General features: G+C 42.0%; 1 protein-coding gene across 1 annotated transcript in view; it reads left to right on the top strand.

Moving 5' to 3' along the window:
* The window catches only part of DAAM1 (dishevelled associated activator of morphogenesis 1), a 157,478-nt gene extending 137,347 nt beyond the window's left edge, over window positions 1-20,131 (top strand). Inside the window, exons 19-26 of the mRNA XM_081087886.1 lie at window positions 1,972-2,078; window positions 3,803-3,891; window positions 4,771-4,939; window positions 8,743-8,850; window positions 10,186-10,246; window positions 12,740-12,871; window positions 16,066-16,236; window positions 17,459-20,131. Of these exons, the coding sequence (XP_080944012.1) occupies window positions 1,972-2,078; window positions 3,803-3,891; window positions 4,771-4,939; window positions 8,743-8,850; window positions 10,186-10,246; window positions 12,740-12,871; window positions 16,066-16,236; window positions 17,459-17,668 (1,047 nt within the window). The 3' untranslated portion in view covers window positions 17,669-20,131. The remainder of the gene's footprint in view (window positions 1-1,971; window positions 2,079-3,802; window positions 3,892-4,770; window positions 4,940-8,742; window positions 8,851-10,185; window positions 10,247-12,739; window positions 12,872-16,065; window positions 16,237-17,458) is intronic.
* Window positions 20,132-20,340: the final 209 nt, after the last annotated feature.

The raw sequence follows: 20,340 nt of genomic DNA, 5'->3' as shown, positions 1-20,340 counted from the left end.
GCCTTCTCTTCCTTGATTTCTTGGTGTGGCACTGATGGCACTTGCTCCCTGATGAAACGCCTCCCTCCTTTGGGCCTGGGATTCCACAGTGGCCCCTCCACGGCCTCCTTTGAAGGTGCCTCTTGTCCTCTTCCCTTAAATGCTGGCTTCTCTGGAGCCCTGCTCTTTTTCTCTCGATGGCTGTCCAGGTTGCCTCACTCACTTCCAAGCACATTACAACCAATACCAATGCTTCGTCTTCCTAACAGGTTAGGATTTCAGACCCAGTTGTCCTCTTGCCTACTAGAAATCACTATTTGCTTCTCCTGCCATATTTGGAACTCTAAACTCACATTCTCCCCATCCCCCCGTCATGAGCCTTCTCTGCATGGGTTCCCTGGTACACACTATGTACAAATTGGCTCAATCAGAAGCCTGTAGCTCATCCTTTTGACTCTCATCTACCATAATTCATCCATCAACAAGCCAGGCCAGTTCTACTCAAACCACCTAAATAGCTCTAGGATCTCTCCACTGCCCAGTCCAGGCCACCATCCTCTCACCTGAATCACTGCGTTAGCCATCTAATCCCAGCCCCTAATACTTCTGATCCCTTCTAATTCTACCTCCATTCTTCAGGCACCTTTTTAAAAATGCAGACTCATTCCCCTACTTATGATTTTGAGTTTATCCCAGTACCCTCAAAATAAGACTGAACTTTTTAATTTAATTGATTTGAGAGAGAGAGAAAGGGTGGGGGGTGAGGAGAGAAACCTCGATTTGCTGTTCCACTTATTTATGTATTCATTGGTTGATTCTTGTTTGTGCCCTGACTGGGGATCGAACTGGCAACCTTAGAGTATCGGGATGATGCTCTGACCAATTGAGCTACCTGGCCACAGAAAGACTGAACTTCTTAACAGGCCTTTGCTACTCCCCAATCTTGACCACTGCTGCCCTCCCCCACTGCTGGTCCAGCTGCTCTTCCACCTGCATAAGTGCTGTGTCACCAATGCCAGGCCCTGGCACATGATAGACACTGCCTGGAATACACTTCCACCCTCACACCCTTCTCCTCCTTCCCTGTGGTTCTACTTCTTCCTCTGCTGGTCACACCCATACTGACTGCCTTTTCTGAGGTGCCTGGTTAAATCCAACATTTGAAACCCTGCTAAATAGAGCATCCAATGTCAGCATCAAGTTCTAGGGAGGACCTTGGGGCCCACAGCGTCAGTGTAATTTATTTTTTTAAATGTCCACAGGCATTTGATCTAGAAAATAGCACACATGCCTATGCACACATACACATATTTGTTCCTTTAAAGGAAATCAGATGCACACAGAAGTACTTTTTCCACCTTAAATGGTATTTCTGTTTAAATGATATTCCACATTCCATGTCATTTCTTCCTCTAAAATAAAGTATGGACTTAAAAGCTTCAAATCCCACTGCATTCCTCTCATCCAATTCTACATAGAGAAAAGAGAGAGAGAATTAGATAAGCAAAATGAATGGAAAATACACACAGAATAACTCATCCCAGCATGATGTAATAGAAAAAAGGGTAGAGCTGCATCAAGAGACCCAGATTCTGTTTCTGGTGATGACACACTCTTGCCTTGTAATCCTGGGGGAAGTTTCCTAACCTCTCTGGACCTCATTTGTACCTTCTAATGAGAGAATGGGATCTCCAGGGCCCTCAGATGGTCTGTGTGAAGTAGGGCATGGTGAAGAACTGCTGCATCTGGTTTGAGAGGCAGGACAGAACAGAAAGGGGCTGGGAATGAATCTTACACCAGTTTATCTACTTTCAAGTAAAAATGGAAAGATTTAGTCGTTTCTAGTGTATCTTAACAATCACTTCTGAGCTGAGCTTATAAATTAAACAAAAGTTAAACTTTCATCTTGGGACAAATTAACTGAAAGGGTGAAAAATTACTGAAGAAATTTAAGTTACAGACCTCACTTTCAATATTGTGTGTCCTTTTTAGCTCTTGAAATTCGTTCCTGAAAAAAGTGACATTGACCTTCTAGAGGAACATAAACATGAGCTGGATCGGATGGCCAAGGCTGACAGGTTCCTCTTTGAGATGAGCCGGTGAGTTTAAAAATGCTTAAAGGTAAAGACGTCCCTGACTCTCTAAGGAAGTTAAACTTTTGCTTCATGTTGAAGCCTTTTTGAATTGCAGAATCTTTTCAAGTCAGAGTTGTGTGGCATTTGTTTTGTTTATTTGCGTCCTTGTCCGTGGGTGAGACAGGGTCAGGGTTTCTTCACAATTATCTCTACTTCCGGGCTTTTTGACTCATGAGTTCCGACCTATTCAAGTTATAACTTCCTGGTTCCATTCAGTGTCATGCTCCTCACCTCTGATTTTGGGGGATTGTTTCTCACTCTCCCTTCTACTTCCACATCTCAATGATGGACAGACTCTGATGTCAACCTGGAGCCCACATAGCTGAACAGCCAGGTCTGGGTGTTGAATCATGACACAAGCAGACATCACTAATCGATGGTGGCATTCTTCCCACAGAGCCTTGGCAAGCTTTCCAAGCCTTCTCCAGAAGTCCCTGCAGCAGCCACTGTTCTTAGTTGACTCTGGCGTGTGAGTTGAATGTAGGTACCCTCCCAGGCCTAGCAAATTGATTCTGCACTAGAGAAGGACCAGCAGTCCTGAAACTCGCAGCCAGCCCAGGCAGAGCACTTCTGAGTGCCAGAGGCCAACATGTGTAGCCAAGGTGGACATGCCTCTTACTCCACATTGCTGCCCAATCCAGACTTATTTTTGTTGTTCTGTCTCAACTTGCCTACTGCAGGAGGACAAAGGATGGTTTTGAAATTTTGACAGGTGTGCCCAGCAACCTGTGTAGACAACCTAATGGCCACCTACAATAGCTCCACGTAGTCTTTGTCCAGACCTTTGTGTGCATCTTCTCACTTAGTCCTCCTGTCGGCCCTGCCAGGAGGGCTGTGAGGTCCAGAGCTGTTCTCTTCCATTTAACGGAGTAGTTATGGTACCTGTTCAACGTCACCTAATAAAGGAGAGCCTGGACCGCACACCCAGGTCTGTCTGATTGCATAGAATAGATTTGGAGGAGGGGCTGATCCCTGGTCCTACTGGACTGAAATTTCCACCCGAGAGCCATATAGGCAGTGATTTCAGAAGAGCTGGCCCAAAATGTCCACTCTCTCCTTCTCAGCAGCTTAGAGCTTCTAACCTTGGTGGTGACCAGAGGCCAGATCTATCCTTGTTATCTGGAGTAGCCAGTTGCTATCTTGGAAGGCAGAGCTTGCCAGCCCCCAGGGAGCAGAGAGGGAGCTACACGGAAAAAGAAGGTTTGGCGATGTGAGTGAGTGAGAAGATGGTATGAGGAGAAAGTGCTGGAGGCAGTTTTCCTCTGTGCTTTTGCCACAGGCAGACGTGTGGAAAGTGAAGAATCCAGGAGAGAAGTGTAGGAAACAGCCCTTTATTTGCAGCAGAAGGGGGAGTCTTATCACTTACATTCCCTTTTACCCCTTCTCTGTTCAAGAACTGCTGGGACTTGGAGGAAGGGAAGGGGTCTTTAGTCAACTGCAGCCAGCCATTGTCTAATCTGATTGGAGAGGAGGACCCTGGAGCAATTTGCCCAGTTCCCCTGTAGGTCCGAGGAAAGTGGGCCTTCAAGGCAGAGTTGCCTCATGCCCATGCTCCTCTCCAGGAGAGAGAGAAACAGAGAGAGAGTCTGGGGTTGGGGAGAGGGCTCTGAGGTACCTCCCCTCCAAGTCCATTGAGTGAACATAGACATATTAAGTGAATGCTCATCAGTCTATGCTTGCTTTTACAGAATTAATCACTATCAGCAAAGATTGCAGTCGCTGTACTTCAAAAAGAAGTTTGCAGAGCGTGTCGCAGAAGTTAAACCTAAAGTGGAAGGTAAAGTCAAAATCAAGCCGCCCGGATTGAAAATGATGTTCATTTTAAGTGCCCATGTCCAAGTGCAATCCTGATGCATATAGTAAACAGGATTCCTTTGGTGGTGTTTTTGCTCAAAATCTTTTGGGATTCTGTCAGGTGATTACTTATTGTCAGCACCTGGCTCGCTGGCCTGGCCTGGGCTCTGGAGCTCACAGCACACCTCCTGGCTCCTCTGCAGGACTGGGGTTTTGACCACATGGTGTTACTGAGGAATATATTTGACTGCTACCAGCATTAAACCTTTAACTAGCTTTCTTGCAACAGGCCTTACTAGATTTTTCTAAGGGAAGACTTGAAGCTATAAATGTGGGTTGATTTTGAGGCGATTAAATGTGTAAATGTTTGAAATATGGTCGAGGCAGCTGGAGAGCACAGCCCCAGAAGGCCGGCTGGAACCGAGACCCTGCTCGGGCCCTGATCCCGGATGCCACCGGCAAGCTGTAACATGCAACACACCTGACCAATGTTTCTATCAATGGAATTGATCAGTAAGCCTGTTGATCTGACTCACACCGGGCAAGAAAGTGTTTGCAAAGGAATGTGGGAAGTGCACTTTCTGTTCTGTGTATTTCTAACTGCTTCTGGTTGATAAGTCAGCCAAGAGAAGCCCTGGAAAGGGATAGGATTGTGCAACTGCCAGTGGGCCTCTTGAACAGGGTTAGCCGGCTCTCTGTCCTCTTGCTTTTTGCTTCTAATTCAGGTGTTTCGAAAGTGCCCCTGGCCATCTAACAACCCAGTCTTGCACCTTCAGTACATACTCAGTGTGTGGGGTTAGAATGGGTTTCACTGAAAAGTCTCGGTTGTCATAGTTGTGTTTGTGCATGTTTTGTTTTGAAGCGATCCGCTCTGGCTCAGAAGAGGTGTTTAGGAGCAGTGCCCTGAAGCAGTTGCTGGAAGTGGTTTTGGCATTTGGAAATTACATGAATAAAGGCCAAAGAGGCAATGCATATGGATTCAAGATATCCAGCCTAAACAAGATTGCTGACACAAAATCCAGTATTGACAAGTAAGTACGGGATCTTGGAGGACCCATGGCTTAAATCTGGACCCTCTGGTCCTGCAGTCTCCGGTGTGCACTTGTCTCTCTCACTCTTCTCTCTCACAAGCATGGGTACCCCCAAGTTCCTAGTGAGCCAATTATCCTTCATCCATTTTCAGTCCACAGGGATATCATCTAGTCCAAGTTTTTTGTTTGTTGGGTTTTCTTAGATAAACTTTTCATGTGGACTAAAGACAAATTCACTAATTATAAATGTACATCTTGCTAATTTTCACAAATTGAACACATCTGTGTAACTAGTGCCAGATCAAGAAAGAGAACACAACCAGTGTTCACATAGTCTGTGCATGACTCCCAGTCACGACCCCCACAGAGACCCGTGTTGTAGGGAAAAGGCTCAAAAGCTGACAGCTGGCGATAGACGTGAAGCGTGCTGGGTTTTCACACATTGACGCTAGCAGCCATGTGAAGAAAGTATGGTGTAAATGTCTCTTGGCTGTTGGTGCTCAGCTGCTCATCCCAAGACGCGTTAAAGTGCTGCCTATAAAGTGGGTTTCAGGTGGACAGACTGTTGGAGACACTGAGGTGTGGAAATGCCCTGGTGTCATTAGCAGGGAGGGTCATTAGCACATTCAGTCTCGTCTCCCTGAGAGCCACGTGTCTCTAAGATTCTCACTGACTTCAAACAAACATGCACAACTGTTTCTAAGATCAACTTCTCTGTACCTTCATTTTTCTGTAAAATATGTGGGCTGTTCACCCTAATCATTCCTAATTAGTGAGGCTTACTGAGGCATAGCGTTATGGCTACCTAAGTCCTCCCATAGGAAATAATGCGTTACATTGCGAGGCTAAGCCTTATTGTCGCGCTGTGTGAAGATGGATGAACAGAGGAGAGCTGTTGTTTTCTCACGGCCACCTTGTTTTTACTGTAAGCACTTGCTCCTTTCACGGGCACTTCCACACTGATGGTCACCACAGCCCGTGAAGGACACGGGCCAAGTGCTGCATCACCTGCTGTCAGATAAAGACACTGGGGCACTCATTCCACTTGCCCACAGCCACAGCAAGCAGGGTGTTTGGGCTTACAGGTATTTGACACCTGTCATTGCTCTGTCTGCAGCTCTACACTACAAAACAGGTCTTATTTGGAGGTTGTAGTAAATAACTGTGGCATCTTACTTACAACATCAAGAGCAGCCATCTCTTTACGGAAGGGTGTTCTCTTCACCTGCACTTGCAAGTTGGGGAAGAGGGAAACCCTCACCACCAGTCAGTCCTGTTCTCCCACTCCTTCTGCCTCTTCCCCCTCTAGCCACACCTCCCTTCCTACACACACACACAAGCCTCTGATATCCTTTGCCCTCCCCAACTTACTGATAACCTGACCCCTACTGTGGGATGAACTGCTTATTGAAGTTACAGATTTTATCTACTCCACAAGCCTTTTCAAAACAAACAAAATGAAAGCATTTCTGATCTCTTTCTTTTTCCCCTTCTTTCTGCTTGTGAATATTTGCCCCCCACCTCCCCGAAGTAGCACAGTGTCTAATAAACCTACAGTGCCTAGCAGAGGGCCTTGCCCATAAGCACTCTTTAAATATTCATTGAATCTAATCAAACTACACAAGGGAGGGGGGCAGTCAGCATGAAGGGTACAGTCACTCTGCGTTCAAAGGCTTGTTTCTGGTCATGACAAGAGGATGATAGAATGTGCGCCTGAGTTGTTTCCTTATTCTCCAAGAATGTATATTCAGTCCAATGAGGTGTTATTTGGATAGCAAACATATATGGAAGCTCAGATCTGGTTTTATTTTTATTTTTTGCTAGTCCTCACCCGAGGATATTTTTACCATTGATTTTTTTTAGAGAGAATGGAAGGGCGGGGGAGAGATAGAGAGAGAGAAACATTGATGTGAGAGAGACACATATCCCAACCAGGCTGGGAATCAAGCCTGCAACCAAGGTTTGTGCCCTTGACCGGAATCAAACCCAGGACCCTTCGGGTCTGTGGGCCTACACTCTATCCACTGAGCCAAACCAGCTAGGTCTCAGATCTGGTTTTAAATCTTTCTACACTAAGAAAGGTGTATGTGGTCAGTTAAATTTAATTTTTTCTAAATAACAAAGCATTTCTCTGAAATAATGAAGAAAAATAGCATTTCCCTTTCTTTGATGGTGGTTGGGAATTTGCTCCCTCGGGCTGCTCCTCAGGTAGCAGGGACATGGGCAGGTAGTCACGTAGATTCTGGGAACTGCAAAGTTGACGTGCAGTGATACAGCTAGAATTTTTAACCACTGTTTTACTTTGCTGAGCAATTGTTCTCTAATTATTGAGAGAGAAAAAAATAGGGGAATTTTTTTTACATGTGAGCAGTTGACTCAGAGGAACAGAATTACATTGACTCTGAAGCTGCGAGGGCAATTAGAGTGTTTTTCACTGTTGTGGAAGAGAAAACCGTGGCAGCTGCTACTTGAGCTGGAGGTGGGTGGGCTGTTGTGACAGCACTGTGAATTAGCAGCCATCTAAGAATTATGGAAATGTTTTAAAAGAAAAGCATTGTGTCCTGATTATGATAACGTCCAATAGACTAGTAGTTATTGATCCTGGCTGTTAGAATCACTGTAGAGTTTAAAAAAAAAAATACCCACACCTTACCCTGGCGGCGTGGTGGTTAGAGCAATAGCCCACACACTGAAGGATTGCAGGTTTGCTCAGGGGCAGGTATCTGGGTTGCAGGTTCAATCCCTGATCCCAGTGGGGGTGCATACAGGAGGCAACCCATTGATGTGTCTCTCTCACATTGATATTTCTCTTCTCTCTCTCTCCTTCCTCCTTTCCCCTCCCTTCCACTCTCTCTGAAAATCAATGGAAAAAATATCCTTGGGTGAGGAATTAAAAAAAGAAAAAATGCCCACACCTGGCCCCACCTCATTCCAATTAAATGACTCTTAGTTGGGCCCATGTATCAAGTCCAGGTGATTATAGCACGCAGAGAGTCGGGGACAACAGGGCCAGACTACCACAGCTTTGCCTAATAGTGTTCTGAGACGCCTGCCTTTTCAACCCAGGTCAGTGAGAGTTCAGACCTGTCACCACTGAAGAGGGAAGTGGGTTATGCAGTTAGGAGCTGAAGTGTTGCTAAAATTAGGAAGTGGATTCTTGGCTGCCAGGACACCATATCCATGATAGCACAGTCCTGGACCACTTCCAGGCCCAGCCCTGAAATTGGGAGCTTTCTAACTCTCTGACCACCCTTTGCCACAACAGCAAAGCAAGTAAGTCAGAGGAGAAAAAAAACAGTTATCATAGAGGTCAAAGAAACTGTGAGAGTTATCAGTAATTGTCATCAGTGAGTTGCTGCTCTGTACTTTTAGACTTGAAATAGCTGTCCTCATTAGTGGGTTAAACATCCCTCAGTCCCCACCCCACCCTGCCTGGTATGCACTCTCTGGGCACACCTCTTCTTTGGGCGGATGCGCTGTGAGGGTATGCCCCCGATGGTAATGGTTCAGCTTCATTTCAATCACCCAGATTTTGAAGGATGTTCATTATGGGCCTTAGAAGTAATTCCTATCCCCTGTCCTTCCCTCATAGAAGATGTATGCTTCCTTTTGACATATGTTTATATAAATTTCATGTAGGCTCTCCCAATATCCCCTTCTTTTGAGAATCCTTGCCTTATAGGAACCTCCAAAATTTGAAATTAATGCAGGAATATAGCATTCTTGTGGGTTCAACCACTTGAATGTGCAAATCATATGCAGATATTAACCATGATTAATATTCTTTCCTTCTTTAATTGTAGGAACATTACACTTTTGCACTATCTCATAACTATTGTGGAAAATAAATACCCCAAGGTTCTCAACCTAAATGAAGAACTGCGGGACATTCCTCAAGCAGCAAAAGTAAAGTAAGTACAGTGAAATTTTTAGTTTTTATATCACTTGGACTGTGCCTTAGCCATTGAGAGAACCGGTTAGCTTTGCCTTAAAGGGGTCCTTCCTCTGCTTTCCCCTGAATACTAGTATATGAAGTGAAGTTTGAACCTTACCCAAATCACTCAGATGTGTGACATGGTTTTGAATATATGTGTGTGTGTGCTCGCTCCTTCGGAGTACTCCCGCATGTGGTGCTTAACTTCCACGAGACCTCATCATGGGTTTATTCAGAGTATGCATTATGAGTTCAGGAATGTGGTTTCACTAGTACCTTTCAAAGGCAGTTATATTAAAATGTAGGTAGTAAGTGAGGATAGATGGGTAAGCAAATAGAAGACCTAATGTCAGGGCGTAGCTGGTAGCTTTCACATGTGCACGCACACTCCCAGAAACCAAGGCAACCTTTTAATGGAAAGCAGTCCTTATGCAAATGAAGGCGCTAAAAATAAAAAGTGGAAAGTTGCCAAACTTTTACCACAAACTTCACACCACTTTTCAGAGACTGAGAAGCAGGCACTTTCCCTTGCTGTTCTCCCTCCTACTTTTGGCCTTTTTTTTTTTTTAACATTTTAGCTGCATCTTTTTGTAGTGAATCTGAAAAGCATGATAAGCAGGCTTTCTCTCTGTAGAGTTTGGTAAAAGTGCACCATGTAAGACATGAAGTTAAAAATGAAGTGTTGGTGAGTTTGTTTACATGTGGATTATCAGTGATATTCTCTAATTTAAAAGTCGTCAAATAGAAAGTGTTATGGAAGAAGTCCAGGGAGTTTTCTCTGTTTTTGTTTTTAAAGGCACAATAAAAACTAGTTAGTACAACCTTAAGAAAAATAATTGTTGATTGAAAGTTAAGTCACCACCTTGCAGTTTTCACATCATTGGAGCTTTAGTGAAAAGCAATACGCAATTATAAAGAGCACAGCGTGGCTGTGGCTGTGGACAAGCTCGCTTCTTTTACTTGTTCAAAGGGGGACACACATGGCAACACACTCATTTTCACATAGCGTGATTTGCTTAAGTAATATCTTTGAGATTAAAACATGGAATATTTTTGTATGTATGGAAAGATATTTTTATTCTGCTATTTTTAACCTATACTAAAACAGATCTGCTGGCTGTGGAAAAGAAAAAACATAATTCCACAAGTTTAACATGGTGTTGTCTTTCTGTGAAATCTGAACATTGAAGGGAATTTTAAACATTTATTTAAAGTAAACTGGTATGGACTTCCAAGCATGAAATATTAAGCCATCATATATTTAATACATGTAAGTCACATGTTCGTTACTAAAAGTTGCTCTTTGTAACAGCATGACGGAGCTGGACAAAGAAATAAGCACCTTGAGAAGTGGCCTGAAAGCGGTGGAGATGGTGAGTGTGTGTTTCTTTTCTAATTCCCCGTCTCGCCGCTGCGCCTGGTGCTGGTGACATCCAGCATGTGGTGTGCCCGCACAAACAGTTACTGACTTAAAAGAAAACAGCAGCACTAAAGAAGCAAAGGCAGGTTGTGTTCAGCCAGGCAGCAGGGTTTCCTGCCTGGGAAGCAGGGCTTATTGACGTGGGCTGGACCAGATACTCTTCAGGGATCCTCACGGTGTTCCGTCCTGTTAATAAATGATGTGTGCTCTCTCCGTAGTCATGGAACTTCTCTGTTGTGTTCAGGGAGTGTGTATTGAGCAGACACTTGGGGGTATGCCCGTTCTCAAGGTGAGGGGTCGGGACGATTCAGAGTCCTTGCCGTCGAAGTGTTGCAATGGCCAAGAGCAGTCAGTCCAGAGAACACATTTGTGCAGCGTGGCCACCTCCAGAAAAGCACGGTGACGGCAAAGGGGGCTTCGGGAGAAGGGTGAAGGTAGCTTAGCCGAGGCTGGGAATGACTGGCATGTGTTAGTTAGAGGAAGCATCCTTTCTGCAGGAGATGACATGAGCTATGCTGGGAAGGAGGGTAGACCTAGGTGCATGGAAGGGAGGATGTCCAGGGTTACAGACAACCTGGCCCAGGCCTCAGCGGGAGGGAAGCAGGTCAGACCGCTGGAGGCAGTGGAAGACCATGGCTGTGATGGCACAGTGCCACCAGCTGCTGCACGGATGTCCCTGTCAGTGAGGAGCAGGTCAGGGGTGAGGAGCCTCGCTCAGGAGAATGGACATAGCTCCGGTCTGGCACTCGGTGCGGGAGGCCGATTCGCAGGCAGCTTGGAAAGGTGCCTCTCTCTCAGATATTTTTCAGAACAATGCCATAGAAAGTAATTGACTCCATTAAAGACATAGTTCAACAAAAATTGAAGTTATAATGTCTAATCTTTTCCATTTGCTTTTAGTAAACTAAGAAGCATGTAAGGTTTTCTTTTCCCCTGGGGAGGAGGGGAAGCTGTTTAAAAAGAAAAGCCGATGAGTGAACTTTCCTCCCAGTCCCAGTGGGCGAGACTGGGGGAGTCGTGGGACATCGTCAGTTTTCAGAGGCCAACGGAGAAGGGCCACTTGGCTGTTTTTCTTCCTCCCAGGAGAAGGCTTCCTTGAGCTGGAATGGCAGTCATGACCGCCCTACAGACTGATCACGAGCTACTTCACAGCAAGGCTCGGGGCAGGGCAGGACGGGGCAAGGAAGTTTTGTGTTTGGGTTTATTAAAGGCAGTTTTGCTGAAATCTCTCCGGCCCTGGGTCAGGTACACTGTCACACACTCTTCATAGGAAAGGGGCTCCAGAAGCCCCCCCTCCCCATCCCCCGGCAGCTTAAATGTCAAGATGCAGGGTGGGAAGGAAATATAAATAGTCATGTGCCCTAATTGTGATTGGCAAAAGGTGATTATATTGTTCTTTTGAAACTATACACGAATGAAACACTTTAAAACTGCCTTCACGTCTGCATCTCTCACACACAAACAATGCTAAGGTTCCAAAGTGCTAGGACTGTGGCCATTTTTTCCATCAGAGCAAGCTCCCTAATTTATGAGTTTCCACTTCTGTTATTTCATTTGACTCTTGTGGTGATATAGCTACTGCCCTTCTTTTACAAGCGAAGACACTGAGGCCCCAGCCACTTGCCACGGCTTAGAGCCAAATCAGCGGTAGAGCTGAGTCAGAGCCCAGAGCCTGTGACCTCTACTCGCCGGCTTGTTGGCACCTCTGCGAAAGCCGGTGAAGAAGGCAATAGACCCAGATTACATCCGTTGGGTCACAGCATCATTGTTACTGAGACTCTGGAGTCAGGCAGACCTGAGTTCAAATTCTGACCCTGTCATACATCAGTTATGTGACTTTGCATAAGGATTTAGAACCCTCTACAATGCCTCACTCATTGAGGTGTTGTGGGATTAAATAAGCAAGTGCATCTGGTAATGGTTGAAATTAAAATTCAATTTGAATAATGTGTGTTCATCACCATGGTAACAGAGAATATGGGTAATTAACAATGCACTGATACTCCTCACCTGTCTGTTCATAAAAACTGAATCACTGGGTGGACAAGAAGGAAAATGGTAGCTGCAGTTGAAATTCTACCTACCCAGATATCATGGTTTGGGAAGTAAGTAGATTTGGCAGAGAGGGAAAGAAAAAATAAAAAATCAAAGAACCAGAGTTCTTGTTTAACTTCTATTAATTTTATCCAGATACTAATCTGCTTACATTTAAGCCAGTGTAAGGAGTCACACTGATAAAGGCAGACGATTGAATAAATTGCTGTTTTCAAGTATGTGTGCACCTGGGCATGGCCTAGCATGGTGGGCAGACGGCAGGTGGAGCGAGGGCATCACAAAATGTTCCAGAGCAGGTTTCCGACTCACTAAATTTGAGCATATGGAGAATGAGACACGGTGTGTCTGCATTCAAGGCTTACACTGACATTATCTGTTTCCTGGGTTTAAGGAGCTGGAATATCAGAAGTCTCAGCCCTCGCAGCCTGGAGACAAATTTGTGTCCGTTGTCAGCCAGTTCATCACAGTGGCCAGCTTCAGCTTCTCCGATGTTGAAGATCTTCTAGCAGAAGCTAAGGATCTGGTAAGTTTCCCCTTGCAAAGGGCTGGTACTTTCAGATATTATACTATAAGCATATATTCACACACACACCCCCCCCCCCCAGGCTGTGATCAATTAAAACATACCCTTTTTGTCTGCCTGGCCTATGTTGCCTTTAAGTTAGCAAGATTATGAAGTATCCAAATGGTGTAAAACCACTAAATAAACTAAGACAGTTTTCTACTGATTAATAGTGGGTCACAGTACTTATCGCTGGAAACCAGAAAAGAGATTATGGAAACTAAAGTCAGGCAATGTGAGATCAGGTGTGACAAGACCGTGTGCCTCAGTGTGCTCTCCTGAGATGCTTGGGAGGACAGGATACTCCCTCTTGAATCTCTAGCAGAACTTACGCCAAGTTCAGCAGGCCAGAGGATGGCCCACATGTAATATTCACAGTGGAGTATGAATTTAGAGTAATTTATTCTACTCAAAGTTTGTAAAAATATGTTTTTATTTTTAGGAATTGATTTTTTTTTTCAAGAGTGAGTCTGTAAACTATAATCACTATGCAATAATAGATAATTCCATGACAAATGATAAACAATAAAGACAATCAGAATAAATAAACAAGAACTTATTAAATGAGGTGTCTCTTAATCCTCTTAAGGCTTATTGCCAGAGGAATACTTTTTAATAAGATTTCTTTTTATAATTTTTGCTATTCCAAAATCTTGTGTTTCTATAAAGGAAAAATTTGTGTTGGTTAATTATTAAGACCTTTAAATTCTCCTGCCCATTTTCTCTCTCTCGTTATTTCCTCTTCCAAAATATATACATACTCATATACATATATAGGCATATATTCTCTCATTTTCTTTCTCGTTGTTGATAAATTATATTAAGCCCTTTCCCTGAACTATTAAGTACTTTTATACACCCATCTCTCGATTACCACAAATTTCACTTTAACTTGAATCTTTCCTTTGAAACTTGAGTAATGGATGTCATTTTTCTGTGGTCACATGTTCAGTTATAGAATTGGATGCTTGTTCTGTAAGTGTGCACACATACTGGTTAAAATTAAGAAGTAGATACATTAGATAGTCTCAACATTAAGCACCATTTCCAACATTATTACATAAATGGAAAGACAATACATGTTCAATGACTGCTGTTAGAGGTCCAACCTCTGATGACTGCAATAGGTCAGCTATGCCAGCAGCCTCCACTGGGATAGCCCTCCATGTCTGTGTGTGCCTCACCACTTGAAGTACACACTCGGTAAGGAAGGGGACCTCCTCCCCAAACCGGGCAATATAGTACCTACTTCATCAAGGGCTCAAACATTTTTATGGGAATCAACTGGATAGTTAACATTTTATTTAAACACACACATACACAGTGTGTTTTTTCTCTTTATTTTAGCGTGGGAACTTTAGTCTGGAACTAGTTTTCTTCATGTTTCTAAGACAAAAATATACATGACTTCATCAACACTAGAATTCCTAGATAAAAAGATCATTCAGGATGGCTTGGAGCGCATGAACTTGACTGTTTTAGAAACACAGTTGTAGGCTGTCTATTGCCATTTTGTTCATACCAGAGCTTTTAGAAATGAGCTTATAAAACCATGGAACGGGCTGGAGCGCTGTATGTGGTGTGTGAAGAATATTGTGTTTTTTCCTAAAGAGCTCTGGTTTCTAATAGAATATTTCCAAATAAGTAAAACATTGAGAACAACTCCTCAGTGATGGCAAAAGTGGTAAAGGAATATTTTATTATAAATTAAAGATATGAAATAACATTTATAAAATATCATCTACATATACACACATACACATATATAACATAATTAAAAATTGTTTATTTAAGAATAAATATTGAGGGGAAATTGAAGGGAGATAGTCAGAAGGTACAAACATCCAGCCAGATAAGTCAGTCCTGGGGATGTGATGTTCTAAACACAGTGACTGTAGTGAGCACTGCTGTGTGCTGGGGTTGAAAGGTGTTAAGAGAGTAGGCCGAAGAGCTCTCATTGCAAGGGGAAAAAATATATTTTTCCCTTTTTTCTTTTTTTGTATCTATGTGACATGATGGATGTTAACTAAACTTATTGTGGTAATCATTTCACAAATATTGTAAGTCAAGTCATTACACTGGATACCTTAAACGTAAACAGTGCTGTATGCAATTATATCTCAATAAAACTGGAGGGTGGGATAAAAAATAAAAAGAGACTAAATATTGAAAACATTTCCTTTAGGTAGATAGTATCACTGAAATATCAGAAAAACTTAATAATTAGGCAAGTCATGCCAAAAAAAAAAATAAAAGTAGTTAGAAACTTTTGTGATGGGACTGTATAAACTTTATGGTCTAAATATGAAAAAAAAAATTAAAGTTCTAGAAATTTTTAAGTAGTGAATTAGGTCTAGGGAGTGATCATTTGCTTGACTTTGAATCTAGAAACACCATTCTTAGTAGCTTAACAGCCTTAGACCATTACAGAGAAAGAAAAAGTCCAACCAACAGTTTGACCAGCATTGAACATATTTGGATGATCGTAATGACGCTGGCTCCTGGCAGCATGTGATTTCAAGTTATGAATATAACTGCCAGAAGAACTAAAATTAGAAACAGTTAAAACTAAAAAGAATTAAAATACTATTTTATCATGTACATATATTTTAATATAACTTTTTAAAATTCTCCCTTAATCAGTTAATGTTTTCTAATTGAGGCCCAGGAAATATGATAATACTGGCATTATTTATTATTAGAAAGAGCATCTAAGAAGCACTGGATCCCATTTGTTTTTGATATTGACCATATGGCACCAATAAATGATATTAAACTACTTCAAAGAAAAGTTAAAAGTACAAGTTTCCCTACCCCTGCTGAGTTTGCTATTAGTTTTATGTCTTGAGTGCTCTGCCCTATGATATTTTGCTTTCTTGTTTTTACTACTGTTTAGTTAATAAAAAGTCATAGGAGGTAATCATAGATTTTAAGCTGAAATGAGGCAGACAAGAATAAATGGTTTCAAAAGGCGAGGAGTATTCATTCTTTTACTTTAAAAATGACAGAGAGACATGTTTGGCAGCCAAAGATAAATGCAGGCTCACTCAGATCCCGCAAGTTAAATTTGGCTCAACTTGAGCTTGAGTGCTGGAGGGATTTGATAGTGGAACTCTCGTGGAACACCGCATTTACTAAAACCTCCTTCTTTCCAGTTTACTAAAGCAGTGAAACACTTTGGGGAAGAGGCTGGCAAAATGCAGCCGGATGAGTTCTTTGGCATTTTCGATCAGTTCCTTCAAGCTGTGTCAGAAGCCAAACAAGAGAATGAAAACATACGAAAGAGGAAGGAGGAGGAAGAGCGCCGAGCGCGCATGGAAGCTCAGGTAAGAGAATGATGGGTTAGTTGGCTAGTTGGCCGATCCCCCTCCTAGGAGGTCTGTTGCTTCAACTCTTGGTTTTTCAGTAGCACTCTGGTGTGCTGGCAAGAAGGAGGGCACTCTCTAGAATGCTGTTTGGAGTTTAAATCCGTAGCAAGTTTCCCTTGGGCAATTTGGCATCTGCCTCCAAAGCCCCCCAGATTATATCCACATTCCTTGATCTGGAAACTCATTTCTTAGAAATTAGGCTAAAGAAATCACCATAAATTTGCATGAGAACAGCAGTCTTTATAATTGCCCCAACTGCAGACAATCTAAAAAGGCATCAGTTCTAAAGGAGTAATAGCTACATGGAGGAATACTTATATAGCCCTTAAAAGTCATGTCTTCGAAGACTAATAATGCAAGAAAGCTTACAAAATGATTTCTACACAAAACCTTTTTTTTAATGTAAAATAAGTGTAAATACAGAAAATAGTAGTGGTGCGATATTCCCCCAAAAAGTTCACGATGATTATCTCTTGATAGTAGAATTAACCTAGTGTATGGTGACAGGAGAAGATTTGACTTTGGGTGGTGGACACACAGTACAATATACATATCTTGTAACATAGAAACCCACACCTAAAACCTATATGTTCATGTTGACCAATGTCACCCCAATAAATTTAATAAATTAATAAATAAAAGAATTAAGGATGAATTTTTTCCTTTTTGTGTATCTGAATTATCCAAATTTTCTATAATGTATGTGTATTATTTGGCTTTTAATAATAGTAAGTTGCATAGCGGGTTCCAGGCATTCACAATAGATACTGGCTAAGCCTTTGATGTAAGGAGAGTGGCCTGATGAGTATTTGCTTTTAGTCTCTCTGTACCATCAAGGAAACCACTATTTGGGGTCAGTTTAATAGTGATGATGGTCTCATTCCATTATAGAAATAGAAATTGCTTCAGTTGCTCTTTAACTGGAATATCATGAGGTTTACCTAGATTCCTGATGGTGAGATTCTAATCACCAAGTAGTGGTCACTTTTCTCTATTGATTATTGCTTCCACAATGAACAATGTCCCAGTGACCCCTCTCTTGTGACTCTGAGGGGGGTTGGCAGCTGTAGATGAACATGGCTGGTGTGGCTGTAGCATTGCCATGTTTCACAGAATTCACCACCACTGTACACAAAATACAGCACTTTGACACTTCTAAGCGGGTGCTTTCTGTTTGCAGCTCAAAGAACAACGTGAAAGGGAACGTAAAATGAGGAAAGCTAAGGAGAATAGCGAGGAAGGCGGCGAGTTCGATGACCTGGTTTCAGCTCTGCGCTCGGGAGAAGTGTTTGACAAAGACCTCTCTAAACTGAAGCGGAATCGCAAACGCATTACCAACCAGATGACGGACAGCAGCCGCGAGAGACCAGTCACAAAACTTAATTTCTAATTTTCCTTGAATACTTTTTTAGAAAGCTCATTAGCAGCCCTTTGAAGTGACTAGAACTTTTCATTACACTGCCTTGCAATCCAAACAGTGGCAATTTCTCCTTTCATCTGTGAGTGCAGGTGTGAGTGTGTGTGTATGTAAATGTATGTGTATATGTATATTAAAATGTATATAGAAGTCTGAGTGTTATATGGAGACCTATCTGTATGGTTTTTAAAAACCTACGTTACTGTTTGTGCCCAGAAGCCCTTGGTGTATGCATTCATATTGAGTGTGGCTCGTCTTCTTCCCTGAACACCGCCTGTTCAGAAGCACAATACTATCTCCTGAAAGAGATGACAGAGACATTCCCTAGAGTAAAAAGACAAAAAAAAAGCTTAAAATATGATATGGTCTCCAAGCTTGGTGTGCTCTGGAATTATTTTCATTGGTGAAACCGGTGTTGGAAAGATACAGATTTTAAGTGGTTTTGGTGGTTGCCCATGTGATGCCGGTGCATCGCTTCAGGACCTGACAGGGCGAGCTCAGATTTCTGACGTGGGTGTAGGGAGGCGTCTGTAACTGCTCATGGAGGACATCTTGCACACAATCTGAATTATGTAGAATGTCAGTCAGAATCTTTTCATCTATTTAAAACTTGGACATCAATTTTTTTTTTTCTTAATTTCACTGAGTTCTCTGCCAAGCATCCTAATGATTTCTTTACATTGCTTTTGGGAAGAACACTATCTAAATGCAATCTGTGCTCTTGTTAAAGAAAAAAACTGCCAGAGTGTGCTTGTTCTAACAATAAATAAAATTCCCACCCAAGACCTAAAAGGAGGGATTCTCTGAAGGATTAAAAATTATTTTTAAAATTGTTTATGGGGTGCCTTCCCCCGCTTTTTTTTTTTTTTTTTGGTATTATCTATTTTCAGTCTTTTTTAGGACAAGCTGTGTCTTCTGTAAATATAGGTCTGGACTAAAGAATACTTAGTAAATGCACAAAATGTCAACAACACCAACAGAGATGCCGAGATCTGTTTAGCTCTAAGTATGTCTGAAGTGCTTTCCTGTTATATGTTGTCATTTTTAATTGTGTGTCAGTAAAGCTACCTGTAAAACTTCAGTCCAAAAGATAAAGCTCTCAGGGAGAAATGGATAAAAACAATGAACATTAGAAAATAAAATATAGATACTTACCATTAACCTACCAACTCTTAATATTTTTAAATTATATGGTATATAAAGGGGGCTGTTACTTTTTTTTTTGGCTTTGCTTTATTTATTTGTAGTGGGGGAGGAGGGCTAAGGGTCTCTCTTTTCTTTCCATCTATCCTGTTGTGGTTGGGTTTCCTGTGGAGAGAGTAGTTTGTCCTGTTGCACTAGAACATTATTTACTCACTAAATTGAGTTTTTCATTCAATTAACAAATATTTATTAAACACCTACTATGTGCCAAGCATAGTAGGGCTACAATGGTAAGCAAGACAGAGCCTCTGCCCCCAAGGAACTCATGTTCTAATGGGGATGTTAGGGGTGAATAAAATACCACTGCGTGCGCTGTACAGAAATTGTGCTATTTAAAAATAGTTTGTATAAACTATAATGCTTAGCGCGGACGGCAAGGTCCCTGCGCTGTGTGGAAGCTGTGAAATAATGCTCTAAGAGTTGTCAAGAGCTGTGGTTTTCATTTTCCCCTTCATTGCAAACTTAGTGACTTTCTACAATTAATGGAAGTAAATGACTAGCAAATAAAACATAAATACACAGCAGAGGTTGGGCTCCCCCAACCTTTAGTTACCAAGGTCTGCAAATACACCATGTTAAAGGTGCAGGCAGAGACTATTCAAAAAAGGCTTGGAGACGAGGAGGAGTGGGATATGCTGATGGATTTGTCTATTCCTTAACTAAAGTGCCTCTATATATATTCTTTTCTATTTATAGCAGGAGAATTTGGTCTGGCTCCATTTGGGGACTGCATTTTGAAAATGGCTTTGTTTTACAGTTTAAGGAATAGACAAGTGGTTGGAGAGTCACTAAAGGAGCAAGCTGTGTGTCATGTCCCTGTTGCCCTTTCCAATCATCCTCATTTTGAGATGACCATCCTGGTTTGCCTCCTATGCCATTTCCATTTTTGGTTTCTTTCCCCAAAAGCTGTGTGCAGGTAATTCCATGTGCCATTGTTGGAAAAAAAAAAAAATCTACTTTTTTAGATTGGTGCTGGTGTAAGTAGCCACTTTTCTCTCTTGGATGTGTATTTTAAAGTTTGTGTTTTTTTAAATTAATGCCAAAAAGAAAAAGCATTATAATTTGTAAACTTAATTGTATGTCTTGTATCTTATTAGCTTAGTAGTTGGACCCACTTAGTCTTTAGGTGCAAAACTGTTGCTATAGTACCAAGAAGAATATGTTGTATGTGTTATGAAATTGTACATTTTTTAAATAGCAATATGCAATAAAGAGATGAATTCATTGAGTGTATGTATTTGCTTTCTATGCGTTATTAAGACAGCATTATTAATTTTTTGCATGCTCCACCATTAAATTTAAGTATTGCAAGTTATTTACTAGATCAGAAATATATACATATTTTTTAACTTGTACATACTAGTCCTAGAAGAGTATAGTTTTCTGCTATGGTAGCATTCAGCATGTCCACAGCCTACAATATGCTACCTCTTTCTATAACC

This window comes from Myotis nattereri (genome assembly GCF_964212035.1).
Source record: "Myotis nattereri genome assembly, chromosome: 1".
Taxonomy (NCBI): domain Eukaryota; kingdom Metazoa; phylum Chordata; class Mammalia; order Chiroptera; family Vespertilionidae; genus Myotis; species Myotis nattereri.
Note: the sequence above shows the minus strand (reverse complement) of the source record. Positions and strands in the feature narration are given on the sequence as shown.